The following is a 27074-nucleotide window of genomic DNA, read 5'->3' as shown; positions in this document are numbered from 1 at the left end:
TATATAATCAATTGACCACTAAATAGATCCTGTCTCTTTCCTCTATTAATATACATAATTGAAAATTAATTGATCTCATATGGCTCAACCAGTCATTTACTCATTTCTAGTTCATTGTGTTTGGGTTCTCTCTACAGGTCAAGGATGTCAAAGACGCATCACTGAATTCTTCCTTGCTGGCCGGCAGCGGTGCACCAATGACATGGCCAAAAGCAATTCTGTGGGCCGGGACAGCTCTAAGGACTCAGAGGGTGAAATGATCTTTGCTGCAGAGAGCAATTGTGCTCTGCCTCAGGAAGGAGATGGAGAAGCAAGACTGGGCTCATCAGGGTCTGCTCTGCCTGCCAGGAAGCGGTCTCGGTCCTTTGAGGACGAAAGGAATCAGGCTACAGGGACTAGTCAGTGGGATGGGGTTTCTAAGAAAACCCCACGGCATCGTTTGTCTCTGTCATGCACAAAGCCCACGGAAGCCAGGCAAGAAGCAGAGGACTCTCTATCATGGCTCTCTGCAGAATCTGGAGAATCCAGCCAAGAAGTGGAGGACATTGGTCCTGATCCCATTCCCGACTCTTACTATGGGCTTCTTGGGACCTTGCCCTGCCAGGAACCCCAGAGCCACATTTGTAGCCTGCCCAGTGAGGTCCTGAGGCACATCTTTGCTTTCCTCCCCGTGGAAGATCTCTATTGGAATCTGAGCTTGGTGTGCCATCTTTGGAGGGAGATCATCAGTGATCCACTGGTATGTGAAACGCTTGCAGCTCCATGATGTTTCCTCTTAAAATACACAGATTAGCTTCACTTAATGCATACTTCTGATGATCATGTTTCTTCAGAATTGTGAGCTATAATTGCTTTTCAGTTGATAGAAGGTTACCTATATGTTTGTGGCCTAATCTGCTCTCTGATTGCCATTGTCTGCATGTAGCTTCCATTTGCCCCCAGAATAACATCCAGATTCACTGGAGGCATTTAAGGCCTTCCGTGCTTGTCCCAGCTTATTACTCCAGCCTCATCGCTCGCTTCTCCTCAGCACGTGCCTGTATTCTATCCACAGCAAATGGTTTGCTGCATCCCAACCTTAGATCGCGTATTCCTTTCCATATGTTGGTCTAATCCCCACCCCCCAGCCCCATGTAAAGGGCCCCTCATGTCTCTGTTGACGTCTTACCTCTTCTTCAAGGCTTCGCTCTGCTCCTTCCCATTTCATCCCCTTGCAGGTATAAATTGTCTGTTAGGAACACTATAGTTTAGAGAGCCTTCCTCCCGTCTTTAAATTATTAGCTCGTCGGTAGAAGGCTGATCCTGTTTGTTTTTGCATTCTCCATTGTGCCTCATGATATTTTACATATAGTAGGTGATTCATAAATGAGTGTCGCGTTGAGTCACCCTGGAGAACCTTTAGAGCTGGATACGGTGGGCAGCCCATGCTCTCAGAAAGGATTTCTCAGTGCTACAGTTAATCATGTCCTTGCTCCAGCACCATGCTCTTCCTTTCCTGTTAAATTATACTTTTTCCCACCCCAGGTTCAGGTTCTCAGGTAAACCTGAAGGCTGGGGGAATGTTTTGGTTACTTTATACATCACTTAGGCTAGCCATTGGGAATAAATCAGAGAGACGGGGTGAACTCTCCCTTCAACTATATTGAAGTTTAAAAATTCAGGGATGGAGTGTAAGATGGATATATCAAGACTTAGTACGTTTTTCTTCTAAGCACAAAAGGTTTTGGAGGAAATTTCATGTCACTCGTGCTCCATTCTTTGCTTAGGGTCTTGTCTTCTGCTTTCTGAGAAATGTCTTTCTGCTTTTAAATGTGAACTGTTTTCTGTATTTCTACCCCAAAAGTTGAGACCTCTCTGATGTGAACTGAATAGTCATAGATGGGGTTAAGTGAGGGTTTTCTCCATTCTGCTTGAGAAGGTTTTTGGGAACATATTCCAGCTTATACTTATCTCTTGAAATGTTAGAATAATGTATCATCACCATCAATGACACAATGTATTTATTTTCAGTAACCTATTATAGCTCTCATTTTCTTTTCATTTCTTATCATGTCTTTGTCTGGCCTTGGTGTAAGGTTATGCTGGCCTCATAGAATAAGTTTAGAAGTGCTCCCTCCTCCTCAGTTTTTTCAGAGTTTGAGAAGGATTGATGTTAATTCTTCTATAAATATTCAGCAGAATTCTCTAGTGGAGACATCTGGTCCTGGGCTTTCCTTTGTTGGGAGGTTTTTGATCACTGATTCAATCTCCCTGCTGGTTATTGGTCTGTTCGGATTGTCTATTTCTTCATGATTCAGTCTTGGGAGGTTGTGTGTTTCTAGGAATTTATCCATTCTTGTAGGTTATCCAATTTGTTGATGTACAATTGTTCATAGTGTTCTCTTGTAATCCTTTTTACTTTTGTGACATTAGTTGTAATGTTCCTTCTTTCATCTTTGATTTCAATTATTGAATCTTCTCTTTTTTTCTTAATCAACCCAAGAGTTGTCAATTTTGTTGAGTTTCTAAAAAACAATTCTTAGTTTCTTTGTTTTTTTTCTATTTTTCTATTCTCTCTTTCGTTTATCTCTGCTCTAGTCTTCATTATTTCCTTCTGCTAGCTTTGGGTTTAGTTTGTTCTCCTAGTTTCTTTAGCTGTCAGGTTAAGTTGTTGATCTGTGATCTTCCTTCTTTTTTGACGTGAGTGTTTACAGCTATTAACTTCTCTCTCAGCACTGCTTTCACTGCATCCCGTATGTTTAGGGATGCTGTGGTTTTGTTTTAATTTGTCTCGAGATATTCTTTAATTTCTTTATGATTTCTTTTTTGAACCGTTAGTGCTTTTAACAATGTGTTATTTAATTTCACATGTTTGTAGGTTTTCCAGTTTTCTTTCTCCTACTGAGTTCTAGTTTCATTCCATAGTGATTGAAAAAGATACTTTCTAGATTTTCAGTCTTTTCACATTTGGTAAGACTTGTTTTGTGTTTTAGCATGTGATCTGTCCTGGGGAGTGTTCCATGTGCACTTGAGGAGACTGTGTGTTCTGCTGTTGGGTGGAGTGTTCTCTGTATATGTCTTTAGGTCAGTCGGTCTAGTGCTGTTCAAGTGCTCTGTCTCCTTATTGATCTTCTGTCTGGCTGTTCTCTCCACTCTGGAAAGTGGCGGATTGAAGTCTCCTATTACTATTATGTTGCTATTTCTCCCCTCAGTTGTCAGTGTTTGCTTCCTAGATTTAGGAGCTCTGATGTTTGGTACGTTACATTTATAATTATTAGATCTTCTTGGTGAATTAGCCCTTTCATTGTTGTCTGATCTCCTTCTTTGTCTCTTACAATAGTCTTTGACTTTAAGTCTATTTTGTCTGATATTAGTATAGCCACAGCTCTCATACTGTTTAATCTTCATTGAAACTCGGAGCCATTAGTGTCCTGATATTTCAGATATGGAAATTGAAGCACTATCTTTCCCAAATTCTATAACAAGTTAGCGCTGAAACCAAACCAAGACACGGTTCTAGTTTCCAGCCAAAATCTGTGTAATGTTTCTACCCTATTTTCCCAGCTTTTGAATTGCGAGCTATAATTGCTTTTCAGTTGGTAGAAGGTTACCTGTATGTTTGCGGCCTAATCTGCTCTCTGATTGCCATTATCTCCATGTTGTTTTGGGTTTTTTAAACTATATAGTTCATTCCTTGGAAAAAGCTGTATCATCGATACTTGATGAATGAAGAGCAAGCCGTCAGCAAGGTGGACGGCATCCTGTTGAACTACGGCATAGAGAAGGAGTCCGAGCTGTGTGTGCTGAACCTCATCCGGTGAGTTGCTTTTCTCCTGGGAGGAACACAGTTTCTGAAGACCTTTCACGTATATTATCTCTTATGCTCATTTTTCCCGTGGACTCTGCCGTGGATGTTTTACAGCTACACAGCCACCACTAAATGCTCCCCAAGCGTGGATCCTGGAAGGGCATTGTGGAGTCTGAGGGATCATCTCCTCCTTCCTGAGGCGGAGGCGTGCGTGCGTCAACACCTCCCTGATCTCTATGTTGCTGCCGCGGTACGTGAACAGGCTGCGGAATTGTTGGGCCGGGCAACCCCTTTTCTCACGGGGAGATAGCGTATTGGTGATTATGTTTGGCTGAAGGTTATCTTAGATTTATTTTCAAAATCTTTGAGGCGTTAATCTTGTCATTGGTCCCACTAGAGAAATAAAAGACCACATTGTTACAGATTCTTAAATTTGGAAGGAATTTTAAAAAAGCATTTAGTCCAATTTCCCTTTCTGTTGAGGAATTCTTGACAGAGGATGGTTGTCTAATCTCTGAACACTTTTATTTTTTTGAGGAAGATTAGCCCTGAGCTAACATCTGCTGCCAATCTTCCTCTCTTTGCTGAGGAAGACTGGCCCTGAGCTAACATCTGTGCCCATCTTCCTCCACTTTATATGTGGGACGCCTACCACAGCACGGCTTGCGGAGCGGTGCCATGTCCGCACCCGGGATCCCAGTCGGCAAACCCTGGGCCGCCAAAGCGGACTGTGCGCACTTAACCACTGCGCCACCAGGCGGCCCCTGAACACTTTAACTAATAATGATCTCTTTATAAGGCAGCACGTTCCACTGTTGGCAGCTTGGGTTAACTGAAAGGACGAGAGAAATTAAGGGTCTTGCTCCAGATACGTAATGAGTTGATGAGAAGCCAGAAGTAGTCCTCAGTTTCCTGACTCAGTCTTGTGGCTCCTCGTTTAGATCACGGTTTCTCACATTTTGTCTTGGAAGCTGCCCGCAACCTCAGCCTATACTCTGCAGCCAGTGGAGGGTTGGAATCCAGCCATGTGCATTTCTCTTTCTGTCTGTAGTGAAGCGATTGTCGATGATGGTGGAGTGAGTTTTCTTTCACAGGATGGCTGTAGTGAGAGGTGCCTGGAACTTTTCCTTTCTTGGAATGCATTTTTTAACAGGAAGACTTGTCGTAAAGTTAAGAATGATAACGATATATGTCCATTATTGACTGTTTGTATGTTAGTGAACATTTTCTTAGACATTACTAAATGGAGCATACTGTGTCCGTAATAATAATTTTTCAATAATTTACTATTTATTTAACTTAATATTTAATGATTATTAAATAATAATGACATAAATAGTAAATTAACATCTTAATGCCAGGAATTGTCAGTCTTGATTTCCCCCTCCGAAGACTGCTGTCTTCTTTTGTGTCTCCCCCCTGTTGTGCCTCCCAGGTAGGCACCCATCTGAGAGGGAGCTTGTTTCGACTCTGTTGAGTATCTGTGGCCCTGAGAGCTCACGTTGACCTGGAGAGGGGTGGGGTGGAGAGGTGAGAGTATCATCTCCATGCAAGGTCCTATGTTAGAGACTTTATAAACGTTATTTAATTAAGGAAAACTAAGAGCCCAAATCCAAAAGTGCTCAGAAAGGACTCCAAGGCAAAAAAAAATGGTTCCCGTTATTTCCCAGATGTCAGGTGGGAAGTTTACACCCAGTTCAGACAATCTGTAGATGACACCAGGACCCCAGACATGGCTTTCTTCACTGGTTGTCTGAGGTGATCTTTATTAATTATGTTTTGGGTCTTTTCTCCCCTCCCTGGTCCACCCCCCTCCACAGGGGGTCAACGTGTGGGCTCTGGTCGCAGCCATTGTCCTCCTCTCCAGCAGTGTGAATGACATCCAGCAGCTGCTCTTCTGCCTCAGGAGACCCAGCTCCACCGTGACCATGCCAGACATCACTGAGACCTTATACTGCATCGCCGTGCTTCTCTACGCCATGAGGGAGAAGGGAATTAACATCAGCAATCGGTAAAGTGGTGGGAGGAAGAGCAGAGACACGGAGAGAGTGAAAGCTCTAGACTCACGACAGTCCCAGCCCTGCCTACCGTCCCGTCTCTGCCGCTGCCGCTCACCAGCTTTCACGTGGGGGTGGGGAGAGCACATAACACTCCCACTGCTTCTTTATCTGTAAAGTGAAGGTAGTGTGAGGCTTAAGTGTAGCGATGCAGGAAAGATGCAGGAAAGAGTGCTCTGCCGTTTAAATATGAAGTGCTCTCCAACTGTAAACATCCCTGAGGCAGTTTTGAAGTCCCCTCACAAAAAGAAGTCTCTATTCATATGTGCATACATTTTCCTAGGAAAACATTAGGATTTGGTTCCTCCATTTCTCATTTTTTGGGGATAGGATGTGCAGATTGTGGTTAAGTCTTATTTGCCCTGTCACCTTAGTGTGAGAAAGGCCATGGCTGTGGGTTGCTAATTCAGAGGGACCTTAATGGTTTCGCTCATCAGCAGATATCTGCTGGTGACTTTTGAGAGAGATCCGTACATGCAGCAAATTTTTGAAGCCCTACTCCACGTCAGATACTTTTCCAGGCACTAGGAATGCCCGTGTGAAAGAGGGAGACAAGATTCTTGCTGTTGTGGACTGTATGTTCTAGTGAGGGGAGGCAGATACCGCCTGAGTAAATGTGTCAAACAAGAACATGTGAGTGAATGATAAGTGGTGCAAAGAAAAAGAACGGGGGGATGGGCGAGGGAGGTGGGGAACACTATTCTAGATCGGGCAAGAGAAAGCTGCTCTGAGGAAGTAACACTTGAACTGAAACCTAAGTGTCAAGGACAGGCTGGCCGTTTTAAGATTCGGGAGGAGAGCATTTTAGCAGAAGGAATAGGTAATTTAAGGGAGCAAAGACAGGAATGAATTTATTATATACAAGGAACAGAAGAAGTCTGGTATGGCAAGAATGTGGTGAATAAGAGGGAGACTAGTACGCGATTTTAAGAGGTCAACAGCAACCAGATGAGGGAAGATGTTGTAGGCCCTGTAAGAAGTTAGAGTGAACTCCAAGGTGTGAAGGGCAGCTTTGGAAGGTGCCCGATCCCTGACCTGGAGACAGGCAGCACGATAATGCAGCGGATGCTGGAGAAGCAGAAGTTCCAGAGAGGATTTCCTTTTCTGGAGTTAGTGAGCTCTAGGAGAAATGTGGCTGGTGGCACCAGGTGAGCTGCGGCCCAGTCATCCTGGGTGAGGTTGAAGGATGGAACATTCATTCTCTAAAACTGTGAGAGCGTTTGCTCTGTTTCTGGGTTATGTTTGCATTCAGTATATATAGTTTATGTTGTTTCCCGCTTGATGGCACTGAGGCATGGGGCAAGGAGCTTTATGACATAATTTGGACAAGACAAACAGACAAATGATGAATAACATCCTTAAGTGCACATACACATTATCTGCATGTTTACACGGACATAGATGAGGAATGGGAAGTACGATATATTGAGTTTTATGTTTATATATTTCTTCCTGCTTAATCTGGGAGATAATATGACCAGAGATTGAAATGTACTATGAAAGGTGTTTATTGCATCAAAAAGATTGATGCTGGGAGATTACCTCTTCTCACTCTGGGGATGGGAGCAGTGCACTGAACTGTGGGCGATCGGTGACGTGGGAGATGCGTGTGGGTTCAGTGTGTACATGGAGAGGTTTGGAGTGGCTTGTGGCGGGATGTGTTCGACTGTGTCCAGTGCCTCTGTTAAGCGCTCTGAGTCACCTTCAGCCCTTCTTGGTGCCGTGGAGGCTGTTTTGTTTTCTAGTCCTTGGTAATCGTATCTTGCTATGCACGTAGCACCCTTCCTTTGGGACCTTAAAAGGTAGGATGTTCTTCAAGCTTCTAGAGTAGTATCACCTCACAAGAAGCAGGGAGCAGAGCAACAGAGGCTCAGAAAGATAAGACGACGACGTTAAGTTGATGTTGAACAATCTCACCGCTAGGAGCAGAGTTTACAAAGTTTGTTTTCAACTGGTCCTTACTGCTTTTGTGATTATTTGTCCCTTAATGTCACGGCTAGTGCCTCATTCCCCAAAGAGCATGTCCTGCTCCCTCCTTCTGCCCTTGCACACTGGAGCCAGGTGTCTTTCCCAGAACTGCTCTCCAAGAGGGCATGGGTCAGCTAGGGGTATTTAAATCTTTTCCTTTTTTTCATAAAGTGATGGTAGGCATTTTCTTTATAGAAATGGAAAGAGGTCTGAATACATCTGAGGAAAAGTAAGATACAGATTGTGACTTAATTTGAAAATCTCTACGTCTGCCTTTTCCCTCTTAGGATTCACTACAACGTTTTCTATTGCCTGTATCTTCAGGAGAATTCCTCTACTCAGGCCACAGAAGTTAAAGAGGAACCATCAGTTTGGCCAGGGTATGTATATGGATCAATGTTTGCGTGTATGTTTTCTGTTGTCAGTTTTGACTCGTTCTCGTGCTTAAGGAGAAGTCTTTCGTTTTAACAATTTTATTGAGGTAGAAGTTACATTACATAAAATTTGCTCATTTTAATTATACATTTCAGTGATTTTTAGTAAATTTACTGAATGTGCAACCAACGTCATAATCTAGTTTTAGAACATTTCTATCACCCTAAGGGGAGGCCTTTCTTGGGGGGGCGTTAAATTTTGTTCATCCAGTCTGCCTGTTTGGTTTTTGATAGTCCCTTACCTGTTCTTTTCAATTCCTTTCTGTTTTTCTCATTTCTCTTCTGTATTGATTATAGCAAGAAAACAACCATCCGACTTACGCACGAACAACAGCTGATCCTGAGCCATAAGATGGAACCTCTCCAGGTGGTAAAAATCATGGCATTTGCAGGTAAGGGAGCTCTCCATTCCTGGAATAGAGTCGGGTTCCTGCCTGTTATCACTGCATCCCCCTTCTCTACCACCTGCCAGAGTATCTTCACCTTGATTTATTATCAAATTACTGCCATTGAAAGATCGAAAAAGCAGTTGCCAAGGAATACTTGCTTTTTTTGCCACTTCAGGGAGCATCCACACTGGAGTTCCAGTGAGACAAGTAGTTTATAGGAATTAGTGTGTAGGGTAGATACCACTGGGATTCATCCAGCCTTTCATTTCTCAGTGTATACACTCAGTCACTGATTGCTTATGGAGCAGCAGTGGCGTTAATCTCCCACTCGGAGGGTTTCAGTCGCTCCCTGGTTTCTGTAGGGTGAGGTCTAGAAGGCCCTCCCACCATTTGGCTCTAACCTACATTGCTAAATGTGTTGTCTATGATTCTGCCTCAGTCGGCTATCACACTTACAGTCTCCTAAAGCCCTTGGGAATTCTTTTGTCTGAACCTTTGCTCCTATGATTTTCTCTATCTGGAATTCCTTCCCACTTCTTTTCTGCCCGATATCCTACTACAAAACAATAACCGTTTATTAAATGCCTGCCATGTGCCCAGCGCTGTGTTAATCCTAACAACATTCTGTGAGGTTGGTAAGTTATCTTTAGTTTATAGATAAAAATTCGAAGCTCATAGAAATTAAAATGACTTGCCCCAGGGTAAATAAGTAATTAAGTGGTGGAGGTTGGATTCAGAGCTGGATCTGTTTCTCTCCAGAAACATGCTTTTTCCCCTCCCGGTCTCCTTCTGTCTTTCCCCCTCCCTCTCTTTCTTTGCCATGCTAGGTTGACTCCCCTCATTTCTGTTTCTTTTTGATGGAGCCTTCTTTAGCCATTTGAGGCCTATGTCATCTCTGAACTCTTTCTGTAACTAATCATCTGTATTGACTGTTCAGTACCTGATTATATAGTAGGAATAGCCACACACACATTTTATAAGTCCTTCCACACTCTGTCATTAATCCTCTAAACAGCTCTGTTAGTTGGGGAAAGAGGTACTGTTTTTCTTCTTTTACAGGTGAGATTTTTTGTTTCCAAATCCATATTCTTTTTCACTCTACTGTGTTATCATTATAGTCTCATTTTGTTCTAATTGTTTCCACTGTGTTGATATTTTATTCCCAACTAGACTGGAATGTAGAAAGCTTGCTGTGTGTTTTTAATACACTCTTAGGACTTAGCATACAGCTGAACACATCCTTGGTGCTCAAGAAATACTTATTAAATGAATGAAAGTTGGATAAATACATAATCTGGGCCAGCCTGGTGGTGTAGTGGTTGAGTTCACATGCTCTGCTTTGGTGTCCCAGGGTTCATGGGTTCAGATCCCACACATGGACCTACACATCGCTCATCAGGCTGTGCTGTGGTGGCGTCTCACGTACAAAGTAGAGGAAGACTGGCACAGATGTTAGCTCAGGGACAAACTTCCTCAAGCAAAAATAGGAAGATTGGCAATGGATGTTTTCTCAGGACCAATTTTCCTCACCAAAAAAAAAAAAAGAGTGCATAATCAAATGAATGGTGGTGAGGTTGGGCAGACAAGAGAGTTCAGAATGGGTCAGGAGAATCCTTGAATCTCATTTTGATGCTCTTGCCATGGAAGCATTAATGACTCCTAGGTGAGGAATAGCTACCATTTATGGAGTTCCTCTGCTGGATATCTTGCTTATCTTTATCCTGCCAGACCCTATAAGGTCAATGTTACCCACACATGACTGAGGAGCAAACAGTGAGGTCAAGTGGCTCACCTTTCACTCCTTGGGTAGAACCTGCCAGAGCTGCAATCCCAACCCAGGTTAATCTAGTTTAAAATTGGCTGCTCTTTTCGCTACACCATTTTTTAGTTTTAATCAGTATTGAAAATCTTGTCACTGGGAGCCAGCAAGAGGCGAGATAAGCGTGGGTAAGACCTGATTAGGGCATCCTTCGGGACAGTTTCTCCTGATCAGAGGGTCACTTCCTTTCCTCTTGGCTTCCCCAGGCACCGGGAAGACCTCCACCCTGGTCAAGTATGCCGAGAAGTGGTCTGAGAGCAGGTTCCTGTATGTGACATTCAACAAGAGCATCGCGAAGCAGGCCGAGCTGGTCTTCCCCAGCAACGTCACCTGCAAGACCTTCCACTCCATGGCCTACGGACACGTTGGGCGGAAGTGAGCATCGCGTTGCCACCATCATCATGTCTAATTACGGTTTTCCACGTTGTGATCATCACGATCACATATGAACTTATGCTGTAATAACACTGAGAAAACTTCATGCTTTTATCTCCATTTACAGGCAGGAAGGATAAAGATAGATTTAGTGATTTGTACTTTTACCCCATAAACATATATTGTTTCCAAACAGCAGTATCTTGCTGAGGGGGGTGTTCTCATTTCTCTGGAATTGAGGCACAGAAAGTCAAAACGACTTGTCTGAAGTTCAGGATATCACCAATCTGATTGATCGGTTTTAGGCTTTCCTTGGAAGGGAGGGCAGGACGGGGAGAAGACTGGGTGGGGGTACAGTGGGCCCAGGTCTCCTGGGGCCCCTGAACATGGCATGAAGCCTTCAAGGAACTCCGAGTGGCCCTCCTGGGGGCCTCTTGCAGGCTGGTCTATACCTTGGAACAGTTGTATCTGCCCTGAGCTAGTTCATCTTCTGGGTTATTATATGTGACTTCCTGAAAGCCTGATGAAGCCATTTCAAATCATACGTGGACCTTGCTCAACTTCTCTGGCTTTTTTTTTCCCCTCACCTGTATGTGACGCTTAGGGTGACCTTGTGTCATTGGAGAGAAGGGGGTTGGGAGTAGGGGAAACACTAAACACCAAATTCCTAGTAAAGCCGACTACTGTTCATTTGGGATATGCATTACAGGTACCAATTAAAGAAGAAATTGAATCTCTTCAAGTTAACGCCCTTCATGGTCAATTCTGTCCTTGCGGAAGGGAAGGGAGGATTCATCAGGGCCAAGCTAGTATGTAAGACCTTGGAGAACTTCTTCGCCTCGGCTGATGAGGAGCTGACTATTGATCACGTGCCTATTTGGTGTAAGAACAGCCAAGGACAGAGGGTCATGGTTGAACAGAGTGAGAAGCTGGTGAGTATCCAGGCGTCTTTAGTGTTGGGGATCTGGGAGTGAATGAGCAGGGTTGACATGGTACAGTGTTACATGTGTCTTTCACTTCTTCAGAACTTCCTGCAGGCAGTAAAGGTGGAAGGGCCCGCCGTGATGACTGAATGGTGCAGTGTCTTCTGTGAAGAACACTCATGAACATCTCACTTAGTCCTCACACTGGTCTTCCCGTTTAACAGATGAGGCACCTACCCAAGGTTTATAAGATCTTGTCCTTGGGTGTGCTGGACCTAGGATCTAAGGATTGGAAATCTCTTCTGATTGTTATCAAGTCTTCTCAATCATTTGCCATTCTTGTTATGAATTAGCTGTCAGTCATAAATCTAGAGAAATAATCCAGCCTTTTCTGGTTCATCAGATGATGTGCTCTCTGGGTGACGTTCTGTCCCCGGGCTTGGGACGGCCCCAGCTTCTTACTCATCTCGGCACTTGACATTGTTAAAGGCTGTCGTGGAGGCAGAGGGAGGTTAGGGGTGTGCCGGCTCACGGTGCTGTCATGGTGCCTTTGCTCTGACCTCTGTACGTGGGATGAAAGTGTGACTTCAGGGTGCTGGCTTTTCCAGGGTCTTAAACTGGGAGTTACCATATCACTTGCTTTCTAGAATGGTGTCCTTGAAGCAAGCCGACTTTGGGACAACATGCGGAAGCTGGGGGAATGCAAAGAAGAGGCTTACCAAATGACTCACGATGGTACGAAGTTCCCAAGTCCTTCTGTCTGTTCACTCTGGCTGCTTTAATTACGAGTTCTGACTCTTGCTCCTCCCTTCTTTCAGGCTATTTGAAACTCTGGCAGCTGAGCAAGCCTTTGCTTGCCTCTTTTGACGCCATCTTTGTGGATGAGGCCCAGGACTGTACCCCAGGTGATAAACTATTCAGGACATCAGTAGTCAGATACATAGAAACAGCATCATGATTATGTAAGAGGACATATATGTGAATAAGTTGATTATTCTTATTTGTTGTAAAGAGGAGGAGCAAATGATGTTTAGTCATTCAGAAATCCTTTATGACCTGCCTTTGGATGTCAACACTTGTCCTTCTCCCCGACCCAAAGCAGATTTATTTGCCTCTAAATGTTTTGCTTAAGTTATTCTTAAAATGTTGACCAAGCATGGGTCATCAGATGACAGGGACCTAGACTCATGGTGAGTGGGAAAAGGGAGTCAACTTAGAGTGAACAATTTGTGTTGTAACTTTTTCAAGGGGCTGCTAGAAAATAGTGTGACTGTGTAGGTCATTTTTGGGCCTTAAGTTATAACATTGGAGAAGATAATTTGCCTTATTTTACATTTGCCTATGTGGTTTCCTATACTCAATAATTTATCCGGGACTGAGATAATCTGCATTCCTAGGATTACAAACTGTTTCTTGTGTCCAGTATAAAATCGTTTTTTGGACTGAGTGTGCCTATCTTCCAGGAAAAGACAACTCTTGTTGTCCAGCCTGCCCTGGCTTAGTTTCATGAAAGCGTTTTCATCCTTTGTTGCCTTAAATATGGTTTCTTTTTGCTGTGTGGGCCGGCGTTCCCTCCGATCTCTTACTTTCCCTCTTACTGGTTGCAGCTATCATGAATATCGTTCTGTCGCAGCCATGTGGGAAAATCTTTGTAGGGGACCCACACCAACAGATCTATACCTTCCGCGGTGCAGTCAATGCTCTCTTCACCGTCCCTCACACGCACGTCTTCTATCTCACACAGGTAAGAGCTCTCTTTGCTTCCGAGTCCCCAGAAGCGCATGAGCAAGCGTGATGGCCCCCCACCCTGGTTTCTCAGGGTCTGCCACGTGCCAGGCCCTCTGCAGCATCTGTGTCCAGCTCACAGTCTATAGCAAACCCCTGCTTCTAAGCAGTGGGTTCTCCGTCATTCTCAGGGGATCCGCAGAGTCACAACTGTTCTCATAATAGTTATTTGCCTTTTTCACTGTGTTGACATTTGCACTGATGGTGCAAAGCCGGTGGTGGGTAAAACCACCGGTGCCTTCCATGAGTCAAGGCTTCGGCACCACACGATACTATCCATCATTGTATTCTTGACTGCAACACACTCGGAGTTAAAAAAAAGGAAAAAAGCAGTCCACATAAGAATGTCCTTGATGATACAGCAAAAGTGAGTAATTTCATTAACCACTGACCCTTCAGCATGTCTTTGATATTCCGTGTGAGGAGTTGGGAAGTACGACTAAAGTGGTTCTGCACACTGGCATGTGGGTTGTCTCAAAAAGAGCACTTTTTTGGTTGAGCTGTGAGCTCACTGGCTGCTTTTTCTTGTGGCATTGTTGGTATGTGAAAGAACGGCTGACAGACTGACTCTGGTCGTTCAGACACGAGTATTTGGCATTTTCTCAAAAATGAATGAGATGAGCTATGACTTCAAGGAAAACAACTGACAAATGTTTGTTGCCAAAGATAAAATTCTTGCTTTGAAGTGAAATCAACATTTTGGAAAACTTGGGGCTGGCCTGGTGGCACAGCAGTTAAGTTCACACGCTCTGCTTTGGTGGCCTGGGGTTCACCAGTTCAAATCCCGGGTATGGACCTACTCACCGTTTGGCAAGCCATGCTGTGGTAGGCATCCCACATATAAAGTAGAGGAAGATGGGCATGGATGTTAGCTCAGGGCCAGTCTTCCTCAGCAAAAAGAGCAGGATTGGCAGTGGCTGTTAGCTCGGAGCTAATCTTCCTCAAAAAAAGAAAGAAAGAAAAAAAGAATTTTGGAAAACTTGTATCTGCCCCTGTGGGCATGACAACTCTTGGTGTCTTTGATTGTCCCAAAAGGCTGTATTAAACATTCCTCCCCTTCTCAATATATATCCCTGTAAGGCTGAATTTTCTTCCTGTACTTCAACCAAGACGATATATCACAACAGATTAAATGCAGACAGAACTATGAGAATTCAGCTGCCTTCTGTTAAGCCAGGCATTAAAGAGATTTGTAAAACAGTGCCCCTCTTCTTGCTAAATGTTTTGTGTTTTGGAAAATGATGGTTTAAAAACCTGCATTCTCCATGTTATGTAATGGGTTTATCGTTATTTTTAAATGAATTAAATTTCTAATATGGTAAATAACGATAGGTAGAACTGATATAAATAAAATTTCCTTTAGCTCCTTAGTAATTTTTTAGAAGTGTGAAGAGTTCTGAGACCAGGAGGTGTGAGAAGCACTGTTTTAAGAAACTCACCTCTAGTTAGAGGACATGAGAGGTGGCGGCTTTTATTCAGGCGTTGTCTGAGTTTTGCTCTGTGGTAGAAAGTCCTGCAGCCTGCTCTGTGACTTTATTCTCTCGAGTTCCTGTCATTGCACGCTCCAGTCATTTAGAGTGGCATCAACTCAGAGTAATTTTTTCTAATAGACTTTTTTAGTTTCAGATTTACAGAAAAATTGAGAAGATAGTACAGAAAGTTCCCATATATACCCAGCATTCAGTTTACACTATTAACATCTTATATTAGTGGAGTACGTTTGCCATAATTGGTGAGCTTGTATTGACACGTTATTAGAAACTAAAGTCCATAGTTTATTGAGATTTCCTTAGTTTTTACCTAATGTCATTTTTCTGTCCCAGGATCTTATTCGGGTCACGCCATTACATTTAGTTGTCATTTCTCCTTAGGCTCCTGTTGGCTGTGATGGTTTCTCAGACTTCCCTTGTTTTTGATGACCTTGACAGTTTGGAAGAGTACGGGTCAGGTGTTTGTAGGATGCCCCTGTGTTGCAGTCTGTCTGATGTTCGTTCTCATGATGTTACGGGGTTTGGGGAGGAAGGCTTCAGAAGAAAAATGCTCACTTTCGTCACATGATATCAAGACCGCCTACGGTCAGCGTGATTTGGGACCGTTGATGTTGACCCTGACTGCCTGGCCGGAGCAGCGTTTGTCAGGTTTCTGCACTGTGGAGTTGCTTTTCCCCCGCACCCCCTCCTTCCGTAGTGTATGCTTTGGAAGGAAGACCCTGTGCTCAGCCCTCACTCGGGTTTAGTGTTGGAGTATCTACATAGCCTATTTGGAATTCTTCTGCAAAGGAGATTTGTGTCTTCTCTCTCATTTATTTATGTCAGTGTGGACTCATGGATACTTATTTATAATTTGGGTTATGGCTCACTCACAGTGGTTCTATTGCAACGGAGTACTATTTGTTGAAAGTCTCATTTTCTGTAGGCTGAGTTATTGATGTTCTCCAAAAGGTTATATAACTTTATTAGCTTAAGTTATCAATACATGGAAAAAGGCAATAAATACCAGGAGTTTGGGCAAGAATGGTGTCTTTCCAATGGCAGTGGTCAAGGAGGTAGGGTGTTGGGCCGCGTTTTGAAGGGCAGGAAATTATTTTGCTGTGTGCTGAGGCAGGGAGAGTGCACGGAGCCCTCAGGACATGACGATGATGCGTGAGGCTGCTTATGTCAGGCAGTGGTTTTAAATTAATTTTGAGGGAATCTCAAAGGCAAGGGGAGAACCCCCCCCTTTTAATCTTTTGTAAGTACATTTTACACTTCTTCGTTAGGTTTGATTTGGGAAGAAGGGTAGATTTGCTTAAAAGAAAAGTTTGCTATTGGTCTTGGGGATAAAGGGGGATAAGGCTGTCCAGCTGTGAGAGATCTTGAAAGTGCATGCATCGCCTTTCCATCGTGTATTGCTCTCCTTTTTTGTAGCAAGGGCGTGGCTCGATGAAAGAGTGTGGGTAACAGTCACCTGACAGAGGTACAGGGTGGCAGTGGGAGAGACCAAATAAGCGAGGCATGAGGTTTTGGTTTCTGAGCTGAGCTGGTAGCAGTGGTAAGAAAAATAGTGTAGAAAATATGGCAGAAGAACCGTCAAGATTTAGATTTGGGGGCAAGAGGTAAAGAAAAATAGGTGACTCTAAGGTTTCAAGATAGAAAATGCTCTTCTGAAAACTTAGAAATAAAGTCAGTAGTTCTTTGCTTGTCACACTCCCGTTCAGTATCAGTGGGTTCACAGTAGGGAATTTCCAAATCTCCTCTCCCGGTCGGGTGAGTCAGGAATGATCAGTTGGGTTTGGCAAGGCCAGGACTTGACAATAGTGAAATGTGTTCACGTACTCCAGGAAGGGGTGTTCACGCCTTTTGTTTTGTTGTTTTCCAACAGAGTTTTAGATTTGGTGTGGAAATAGCTTATGTGGGAGCTACGATCTTGGATGTCTGCAAGAGAGTGAGGAAAAAGACTTTGGTTGGAGGAAACCACCAGAGTAAGGCTTTCAGTTACTCTTATTTGTTACAAAAGTGAGTTTTCCTCTTTATTTGGATCTGCCATAGAGTCTGTGCTCTCTCCCAAAAGGTGGCATTAGAGGTGATGTCCAGGGGCAGGTAGCCCTGTTGTCCCGGACCAATGCCAACGTGTTTGATGAGGCCGTACGGGTGACAGAAGGAGAAGTACCCGCGAGGATACATTTGATTGGGGTAAGAGTAAATTTCCGTTGACTGCTTCCTGCGCAGAAATATCTGCTGCAGACAGATGTAGCCAATGAAAGTGTTCAACTTCATTAGGATTATTATGCAAGCAAGCATTTGGGTTTTTGACTATTTTCTCCATCTGCACTGTGACGGAAATCTTTACCCTTGGCCATTCTGGTTAGGCTAGCCAAACTTTCCTATAAAGTCAGACCTAATAAGGACTGAGGATCTTCTCTCCTACTATTTAAAAAAAATAAATGCCCTTCTCACCTTTGACTATGCCAATGAGGCTGCCGGCTCTCTGGAGTGTTCTGGTGTGTGTTGTTCATTAGCGTAAGAACAAGTGACATGACAACACAGCTGGGAAGCGCTCGGGGGCTCCAGTGTAGAAAGTGTGAACACCTGGGTTCTAGCTCTGGTTCTGTCACTAACTTTGTGTGGCTTGCGGCAAGTCACAACTTCTGTGTGCCTCATTCTCTCCATCTCTATGATAAAAATAATGCCTTTCCTTTACCTGTTTCACGGGGAAGTTAGGAGGATTAAGTGACACGTGTGTGGCATTTTTAACTCTTCGAAGCAAAGCTATATGACTAAAACACATTTGCTCATTCATTAATGAAAAAAATATTTTTGAGGGCCTACTATGTGGAGACACTCAATAAATAGAGTCAGTGAATCATAATCAAAAGATGTTCTGACTTTTCTCTTTTTTATTTACAAAGATTATAAACAAGTGTCAGAAATTTTGGGAATTAAAAGGAAAACAAAATCACCCTTAATCTCAGTATTTTATATGATAATTTTCATTTTTGCTAATTATGTCGTTGTCCTTATAGATGTATATTTTTACATAATTGCAATGATAGTGTACATAAAAATTATGCTACTTTTTACTCAACACACAACCATATTTTCTTTCATGTTGCTGCTTTAATGACTTGACAGTATTTTGTTTAGTGGATATAGCATAATTTAGCCATTTTCATTGTTGTAAGTAAATAGTACTTTTGGAGTGTCATCCATGCTGGGCACGATATAAAGCAAGTTGTTCTCATTTCCTCTCACATCAGCTCATCGCTTGTAGCATGCATCGTTACACTTGATCATATCTGGTTTCCAGTTTTGACGTATACTGTCTTATTTTGGTCTCTGTTTTATGTTAATGTTTTATGTGTCCCTTCCCAAAATGATGATAAATCCTTGGAGCGTGGAGTCTTTGTTATGTGTTCCTTCTTCCTGGGGCTGGGCGCCATGTGAGGGCCGGGGCCCCCAGTCGGTGCTCAGCACATGCTTCTAGGTGGAACTGGGCCGAACGTGGCTACAGTCAGCCCTCTCCTCCGGGAGCTAGGCGTTTAAAACATACACTAATCTGGACCTGTAGACAGTCTCTAGTTCTTTCCTCAAAAGAAACGACGGTAAGTATTCATACTCCACACTTTATATTCAGGTGTTATTGTGTTCTTCATTGCAACCATTTTATCTTCCTGGAGGTAGATGATTTAAATTGCCCTTTTTTGACAAGAAAGCAATGCGGAGCTAGTTCTTGCCTTTTTTTAAAGCCAGGAAGAGTTTGAGGTAGCAGCCGAAACTTAGTGCTGGATCGTCACGAGTTTTCGGGCTGCGTTACAGCCTAGTGCCTCTGTGCTTGATCAAGTTTCCCCGCCTGCTGTCTTTATGGGTGCAGTTTGAGATCCATGTCCAAGCAACCATCTCATTTCAAAATCACATCTCTACATTTGCCTTACTTGGTTTTGTTAAAACAACAGCAAAAACAGAACAAAACAAAAAACAACAAAAAAACAAAAATCCCACCAAACAACTTTTTCAGGGGATTAAATCATTTGGATTGGACAGAATCATTGATATTTGGATCCTTCTTCAGCCGGAGGAAGAACGGAGGAAACGTGAGTACCCTCCTGGCCACAGTGCAGTGGACGGAAACAGTCCATCACGGGGGTGAAGGATGGGAGAAGGATGGGCTTGTTCTCGTTTTCCTCCTGGAGATGGGTGGAGCTGGCGTTGCTCTTTCCCACCAAGAGTGGGATGCCTGAGGCCTCTTGTTTCAGAGGCACCCATAGCTCTGTCCAGGTCCTTCTCTCAGGAGTCTCAGTTTCTTTCTATCGTTGGTCCCCTAGGCTGTCTTCCCTCACCATCTTTCTGTCTGCCTGGGCACCTTGACACGCTGAAACTTCTCCATGGGCCCCAAATGATCATTTCTAACCTCTCGATAGCGCTCTTCTCGTTACTGCGCTGTTCCACATCCCTGTGAAGTAGGTAAGGATCTCAAGGGTAGGGCTCTTGATCCTCAGTTTGGAGACGGAGAGGCTAAAGCACAGGTCATTTCACTGACTTGCCCAGGAACACACAGCAGGTTAGTGATGTAGTCGGGACTAGAACCCGGATCTCCCAGCTGTAGGACCATTCATTAGGAGTGTGCCGTTGGCTAGGAACGTGGAGCTGCTGCCGCTGTACGTCGGTGTGGCCTGTGTCATGTTAACCTGTATATTTATTCTCCTTAGAAAACCTCGTCATCAAAGACAAGTTTATTAGAAGATGGGTGCACAAGGAAGGCTTTAGTGGCTTCAAGAGGTATGTGACCGCAGCCGAGGATAAGGAGCTTGAAGCCAAGATTGCAGTTGTGGAAAAGTATAACATCCGGATTCCAGAACTGGTGGAGAGGATAGAAAAATGCCATATAGAAGACCGGGACTTCGCAGGTGAGAGGAGTTGTCCCTTCACTTGCCCCAAGGCAGAGGGACACAGGGTCTTCTCGTGCTTCCTGCCTGCATGAGTACCATGTGTGACCCAGGGCGGCGCTGTTGCGTTCCTGGCATCGCTGAGAAGAGAGGGGAGCAGAGCTGCCTCTCCTTTGGGGCCCTGTATTTCTGGTCTACCTCCAAGCTGGGGACACTTTCTAGTCCCAGCTCTGCCACTGTGGGGCTTTGGACGAGCCACTCACCCCTCCTCTGGGCCTCTGTCCCTTCAAGTGTAAAACACAGAGGTGGGTGGGTCACTGAGCTTGGCAGTGTGATGCTCAGGTGGACTAACTGGCCTGCAACTAGTTTTCTCCTTTCCCGTCATCTTTTTATTTCTCTCTCTCTCTCTTTCTGACTGTAGTTTCCCCCTTCCCTCTCTCCCTGCAAAGCTGCACACAGGCAAGAACACATAGTTGAGTTTCAAGAGTCTATTAGGAAGAATAGCCTTTTTCCCCCTCTCTTGTTTCCTTGCCTGTCGAGCCCCTCTAACTGTAGGCTGTGTTTTTATTCCAGAGTACATTTTGGGCACCGTGCACAAAGCCAAAGGCTTGGAGTTCGATACCGTGCATGTTTTGGATGATTTTGTGAAAGTGCCTTGTGCCAGGCACAACCTTGCACAGCTGCCCCACTTCAGAGTCGGTAAGGAGACTGCTTGCCCCGAGGAGCCTCTCGAAGAGCTGCCTGGGATGTTTCCTTTGGACTGCCCTGCTTTCTGTTGGATGGTGTGGCCTCTTGGAAGGATCCTTCTGGAAAAAAGCCCGAAACTCCTAGTCCTAAATATTTTATTCTTATACTTTATTTTTAGAAAAACTGAACTTTCAGGGTCTACCTCTCTCCGGGCTGCCTCCTGGGCAGTTATGGTGATCGTGGCCCTATTTAACCTGCGTCAGCTCTTCACCTTTGGGTTGTTCACCCTCAGACGTTGGGTGCCCCAGCCTCATAAAAGCTTCAAAGTGTACAGCTTACCTGCTCACCTAGATGTCTTTTCTTTAATTAACTCTTCTTTTTATTAAAGAGGCCAGAAAATCCTAAAAGGTGAAATAGCAAGCACTCTTCATCATTTGTCTGCTTTTGTATAAATTCATACTCAAGGCTAGTTGTTGAACTCTAAGCATCAGTGCTGTTGTTTTGGTTTTAAATCTTAGAATAAAACCATGTGAAGTTTTCCCACAAACAAACAAACAAACAGAAGCTCTCTCTTAACCGTGGATTCAAAATTTGGGGCATAGCATACATTGGTGGGCCAAAAAAGAAATACTAAAAATTCCTTATCGCTGATGAATATATTCATAAAATGAGAGAAAGATACGGGATTGAACATAAATTGGAGTGGAGCGGGGAAAGGAGGTGGCCGTAGAGAGGTACCCACTGCTTTAGACTGGGAAAGAGAAGTTTATTTAATATACTACTGCCTTTTTTTCCTCCTGGTCATTATATGTTTCCATATATATATTTTAGGGGGAGGGATAACAGCTTTACTGAGAGAGAATTCACATACCATCCAGTCTCCCCATTTGAAGTGAACAATTTAATGGCTTTTAGTATAGTCAGCATCGCCGGCTCTTTATCGAGTTCTTAACATCATTCTGGGTGTCGTGAATGAGAGAAGAGAGGTGTAAAGCAGACAGTAAAGGCTGCGATGGTTTTTCTTCTCTGGTTGTCCTGTGACAACATAAGACATTTCCAGACTGGACTGAGTGCGAGAGAGAGACAGCGTCAGGAAAAGGGGAGGACGTGGGCTTTGGGCATGGGGACACTTGGGTTTGGCTCCTGCGCTCTTGACCGGCCGTGGCCCATTTGTCCAGGTGACTTCACCTCGGGAAGCCTCAGTTTCCCCATCAGTCCCACAGGGTTGTTGAGAGGAGAACCGGGAGCATGAACAGGAATATGCACCAGGCACGTCACAGGTGTGGGATAACCAGTGAACAGGTTCCCAGGATTTACCAGTCGCAGCACAAACTGAAGCGCAGTGTGTTTGTGCCACTAGTCTGTGAGGTTTTTGTTCATTTTGGAGTTGGCGTTTGTAGGAAAATTTTGAATATACAGCCAGCACATCTTGAGTGGTTTTCTTGGGGAAGGAAGGGGGGTGAGAAGTAGTCAGCATTTAGATGAGAACATAAATTTTGGCAAGCAGGCCTTTGAGTTGCTCTGTTTTTTTTCCCTTTGTTTAGAGTCGTTTTCTGAGGATGAGTGGAATTTGCTGTATGTTGCAGTAACTCGTGCCAAGAAGCGTCTCATCATGACCAAATCGTTGGAGAACATTTTGACTTTGGCTGGGGTAAGAGGAGCCCGTAGCCCAGTTAACTTAACGTTTGGGTTTTATTGGCTTTGAATAAGGGATCAACCCATGGCCTTCGAGCGCCTTTGGTTCAGGATCCTGGGTTGGAAGAGAAGGACTTCTTTCGTGAGAGCACAGAGGCCCATTGCTAGTTCAGGAAGCGTTCTAATCAAAGAACCAAAACCATGGTAAATTCTTTCCTAATTCAATTTTGAAAGTTCTTTTTAAAATATCAACTATGCTTATGTATTTCTTAATTTCTCCCTTGCTCAGTTAGTGATTGACACTCTTAGGGAACAAATAACGAGAATGTTTTCTGCATCTGCACCTCCTGCCTCCCCCTCCCTAGTCCCTTTGAACTGGGTCTGCAGCTGCCACCAGTGGGCTTCTCCGAGAATGCTCGTCCTTGCCGGGGAGCACGAATATCGAGGCCGAGTGCCTCTGTAACTAAAAGTTACTACCCAGTTCATCTTTCCCTGAACTTGGAACCTAGAACTTATTAACAGTTATTATAAATACACTTTCTTCTTAGCTAACTCCAAAACGTGTCAGATTTTATATAGCAGGATGGATGAGTGGAAGTGCCATATTGCGTGTTCTCCCGAGGAAGTGAGACTGTTCGCAGCGGTGGAACCTCAGCATTACTGCCCGGGGCTTTGAACCTCAGGGTGGCTGGAGGTGTGGGGCAGTAACTGTTCTTTAGTAAATGGTGTTCAGGCTCAGAGGTGTTAGTGGTGGTAAAACAGAGCCCTGATTCTCATAAGTGAACATTGCGCGCCTAACATGTACCAGACTCGCTTCTAGCACTAGAGGTATAATAGTGGGCAAGAGAAATTCCTGCCCTCAGAGAGTGTGCACTGTAGGTGGAGAGGTAGACAATAAACGAGTAGACAAATAGGATTTCTTTTGACATTTTTTTTCTCTTTTTTTGGTGAGGAAGATTGACCCTGAGCTAACATCTGTGCCAGTCTTCCTCTATTTTGTGTGTGGGACACTGCCACAGCATGCCTTGATGAGCCGTATATAGGTCCGTGCCCAGGATTTGAACCAGTAAACCCCTGGCCAGGGAAGCGGAGTATGTGAACTTAACCACTATGCCACCCAGTGGCCCCTCTCTTCACATTTTTGAGGAAGATAATAGAGTTTCAAACAGAGAAACTTTGCAGATAAATACTGTCTGACCCATCACAACAGCAAAAGCTTCTTGCATAAGACCGATTGCCTTGCGTTTTTATCACACTTTTCTCTTTTGAGCCTCCTTGGCATTTTTCTTCCACACCTTTCTGAGACAGGCCTATTTGGCTATAAGAAAGTTTCTGGAACTTGAAATCCACTGCATGTTCCCCAAGCAGCTTTGTTTCGCCTGGTCCTCCCCACGAGTGACACCTCGCCTAGTGTGACAGCTTATGGGTCAGAACTCGGAACAGAAACCCTTTCTTTGATTGCATCCTTAGTGGTACCCGGGTCACCCATTGGAGGTTCCAGAGATGACTTAGAGCAGAGCTGTGTACACCGTTTCTGTGCAGGCCAGGCGGTGAATACTTTACGCTTTGCAGGCCATATGATCTCTGTCACATCTACTCAGCTCTGCCGTTGGAGCACGAGAGCAGCCACAGGCAGCTCGTTAACGAGTGAGGTCGGCTGTGTCCCGATAAACTTTATTTGCAGCAGGTGCTGGGTCTGGATTTGGCCCCAGGTTATAGTTTGCGGACCTCTGTTTACAGATAAGTGTGGCTTTTCTTAATCTCTAAACCAGTACCCCAGGGAGTCAAGCAGAGTAATAATTTTTGTGTACAAATAATCTCTACCTTTTACATGAGTTTTGTGTAAACTTTGATCATAAATATTTTTTTAGCCTGTAATATGGTTTTCTCATAGAAATAGTGTTAGGCCAGCGGTTAGATCTATAACAAAACCACATTGTCATGCTGGTAACTTTTAGTGGAGGTATTGTAGAGCAGTAATACCATTTCTCAACATGGGTCAAATAGGATATTTTTTTTAATTTAGGGAAATTTTGAGACATTTAAAAGTTGAGAAAATAATATATTGAATTACCATATACAAATCACCCCTATATATATTTGGAGTACACATCTCTAAAAAATATGGCCCTTTTTTCCATAACCACAGTGCCATTATCATATCTTAGAAGATTTATAAAAATTCCATGTGGCCTCTACTACCCAATCCATAATCATACTTTTACACTTGTCTCAAAAATGCCTTTTTATAGTTGGTTTGTTCAAATCAGGATCCAAACAAACATTGGGTTGTTCGGTCTCTCAAGTTTCTTAATTTATAGCAATCCAAGACCCCCTCCGTCCTTTTAATGCTCCTGTCTTCTTGCAGACTCTCAGTCAGTTGTCCCACAGAACGATCCACGTTCTGGATTTGCTTCCTTGTGTGGTTGTGTAACTTGTTCTGCCGCCTGCCCTGGGTTTCCAGTCCCTGGAAGTCAGCCACAGAGGCTTGCTTAGATTCAGGCCTAACTGCTCTGCAGGAATCCTCCATCTGGGGGTGGGAGGGGGCTTTGCTTTGTGTTGCATCCTATCGGGAGGCAACGAGAGATAGCAACTTATCTCCCTCTTAGTGATGCTAAGATTGTTCACCTTTTTAGTAGACAGAGCTGTGAAATCTGTATTTTTGAAAATAAAGACAAAGTCAAGAGTTCATACTGATAATTCCAATCCCAATTTTTTATTTAAACTTTCTGTTGTTCAACAGAACACAAGTATATCAAACAGATGTACCGTTTGCAATTAGGATGAGGTGAGCCTCACCCAGGCCAGGAGACTGGCTATGCCAGCCTTCCCAGACACCTTCCAGGCGGCCCCTCACAGTCAGCACCCCTCCCTCCCGGGAGCAACTGCCCTCCCAGCTTTTACCACGAGCACTTGCTTACTGTTCTTCATCGTTTTTTACCACCAACAATAGGATCATAAGTTTTTTTTTGAAACCTGTAGTATGGTTTTCTCATAGAAAACAAAACATTCTCATTGACACAAACATTGTCACTGAAAACAAGACATTTTTTGCACACGCTGTCCCCATTCTCCCGGTTTTGTGAGGCCGCGCTGCGTCTGCATTGTCAGGGCTTGTAGCCATTTACGTTTGTAACTCGTCAGTCGTAGTTCTACAGTCGAATTAAGATTTAACATCAAAGGATTTTTACTTCTTTTACACTTGAATCTTTTCTCTCAAACACTGAAAATCTTGATTCCTAACAGTATTTATTAATTACTTATTTACAAGAGTCTACTGTATATAAAAGTTTTAAAATAATACCAATATTAGTGTTAACAGAAGACTGAATGGAATTTAAGATTTCCTAACAGCTCCATTCGCCACATTCCAGTGAGAATACGTAGTTAGAGTATCATGTTCTGATGGCACTTGAAATAAGTCCTTTTGATCACCAATTTAATTACAGTCAGATATATTTGTTTGTTCACAGTCCTTACAAGGATTGCATTGCTTCTTTTTGATCGTCTGTTTTGAATTATAAAACATTTGTTTTCAAAGTCAAAACTTTGTAACTAGTGTATTCAGAGAAGTCTCATTCTTTCCCTGTCCCCTTCAGACTTTCTCTGCCTCCATCATTGATAGCTTTTTTTTAAAATTAGTTTTTGATTTATCCTTCAGTATTTCTTTTTGCAAATATCAGCAAATATGTATGTATTTTTCTATTCTCCTTTTTCACAAAAGGTAACATTCTATATATAATGTTCTGTACCTCACTTTGTCACTGAGAAATATGCATGGACAGCATTCTTTATCAGTTGATAAAGCTCTTTCTCATTCCTTTATACAGCTGATAGTATTCACTGTGTCACCGTATCATGATTTATGCAGTCCCTCACTGATGGATATTGGGTTCTTTCCAATCATTTGCTTTTTTTTTGAGGAAGATTAGCCCTGAGCTAACATCTGCTGCCAATCCTCCTCTTTCCGCTGAGGAAGACTGGCCCTGAGCTAACATCCATGCCCATCTTCCTCTACTTTATATGTGGGACGCCTGCCACAGCATGGCTTGCCAAGCAGTGCCATGTCCACACCCGGGATCTGAACCAGTGAACCCCGGGCCGCCGAAGTGGAACATGCGCACTTAACCGCTGCGCCACCAGGCCGGCCCCTCCAATCATTTGCTTTTAATAGTAATGCTACAATGCCTAATCTTGTGCACAAGTCATTTTCTTTTTTTTTTTTTTTGCTTGAGGAAGATTAGCCTTAGTAACATCTGTGCCGGTCTTCCTCTATTTTTTTGTACGAGGGACACCTTCACAGTGCGGTTGGTGAGTGAAGCACATCTGTGCCTGGGATCCGAACTTGTGAACCTGGGCCACCGAAGCGGAGCATGTAGAACTTTTCCCCACTCAGCCACGGGGCCGGGCCCAGCCATTTTCGCTTTTGGCCAGTGCGTGTTGGGCATACATTTCTAGAATCTAAATTTCTGGGTAAAGGATAAATCTCTTCACAGAGACTGTAAACCGTATGGAGTCCCACCAGTTACGTATGAGAGTCAAATAGACTTTTGAAAGTTAATTGGAAGCTTATCAGTTGGTGACTGCATGCATTTTATGGGGAAATTGAGTTTTTCCCATAAAGAAAAGAAAACGGAATCTAGAGAAATACTTGCGCCTCACTGAGAAAGCCGCGGAAATACGGCCCATTTGTGTGAACGGATGTTTATGAGCCTGGAAGTCCTTCATGAGGAGGAGTGCTTCTCCTTTCTTCTCCACACCTTACGAATCAGTTTGAGGACATCCTGTTTGAGAAGTGGCTGAGTCCACCCTCCGCTCAGAGAGGAAGCCAGAGGGGATCTTGAAGGCTCTGGG

General features: G+C 43.8%; 1 protein-coding gene across 2 annotated transcripts in view; it reads left to right on the top strand.

Moving 5' to 3' along the window:
• FBH1 (F-box DNA helicase 1) overlaps nucleotides 1-27074 on the top strand; it is a 45917-nt gene that overhangs the window by 12707 nt on the left and 6136 nt on the right. For both annotated transcript variants that reach the window (XM_014845134.3, XM_014845135.3), the window contains 17 exons: nucleotides 138-739; nucleotides 3666-3796; nucleotides 3902-4037; nucleotides 5608-5798; nucleotides 8100-8192; nucleotides 8544-8638; nucleotides 10661-10829; nucleotides 11539-11761; nucleotides 12400-12487; nucleotides 12571-12657; nucleotides 13360-13496; nucleotides 16898-16997; nucleotides 17087-17208; nucleotides 19031-19106; nucleotides 19722-19919; nucleotides 20472-20597; nucleotides 22130-22236. In XM_014845134.3, the coding sequence (XP_014700620.1) occupies nucleotides 138-739; nucleotides 3666-3796; nucleotides 3902-4037; nucleotides 5608-5798; nucleotides 8100-8192; nucleotides 8544-8638; nucleotides 10661-10829; nucleotides 11539-11761; nucleotides 12400-12487; nucleotides 12571-12657; nucleotides 13360-13496; nucleotides 16898-16997; nucleotides 17087-17208; nucleotides 19031-19106; nucleotides 19722-19919; nucleotides 20472-20597; nucleotides 22130-22236 (2681 nt within the window). The remainder of the gene's footprint in view (nucleotides 1-137; nucleotides 740-3665; nucleotides 3797-3901; nucleotides 4038-5607; nucleotides 5799-8099; nucleotides 8193-8543; nucleotides 8639-10660; nucleotides 10830-11538; nucleotides 11762-12399; nucleotides 12488-12570; nucleotides 12658-13359; nucleotides 13497-16897; nucleotides 16998-17086; nucleotides 17209-19030; nucleotides 19107-19721; nucleotides 19920-20471; nucleotides 20598-22129; nucleotides 22237-27074) is intronic.

This window comes from Equus asinus, chromosome 29 (genome assembly GCF_041296235.1).
Source record: "Equus asinus isolate D_3611 breed Donkey chromosome 29, EquAss-T2T_v2, whole genome shotgun sequence".
Taxonomy (NCBI): domain Eukaryota; kingdom Metazoa; phylum Chordata; class Mammalia; order Perissodactyla; family Equidae; genus Equus; species Equus asinus.
This window is presented reverse-complemented; position numbering and strand designations above follow the sequence as displayed.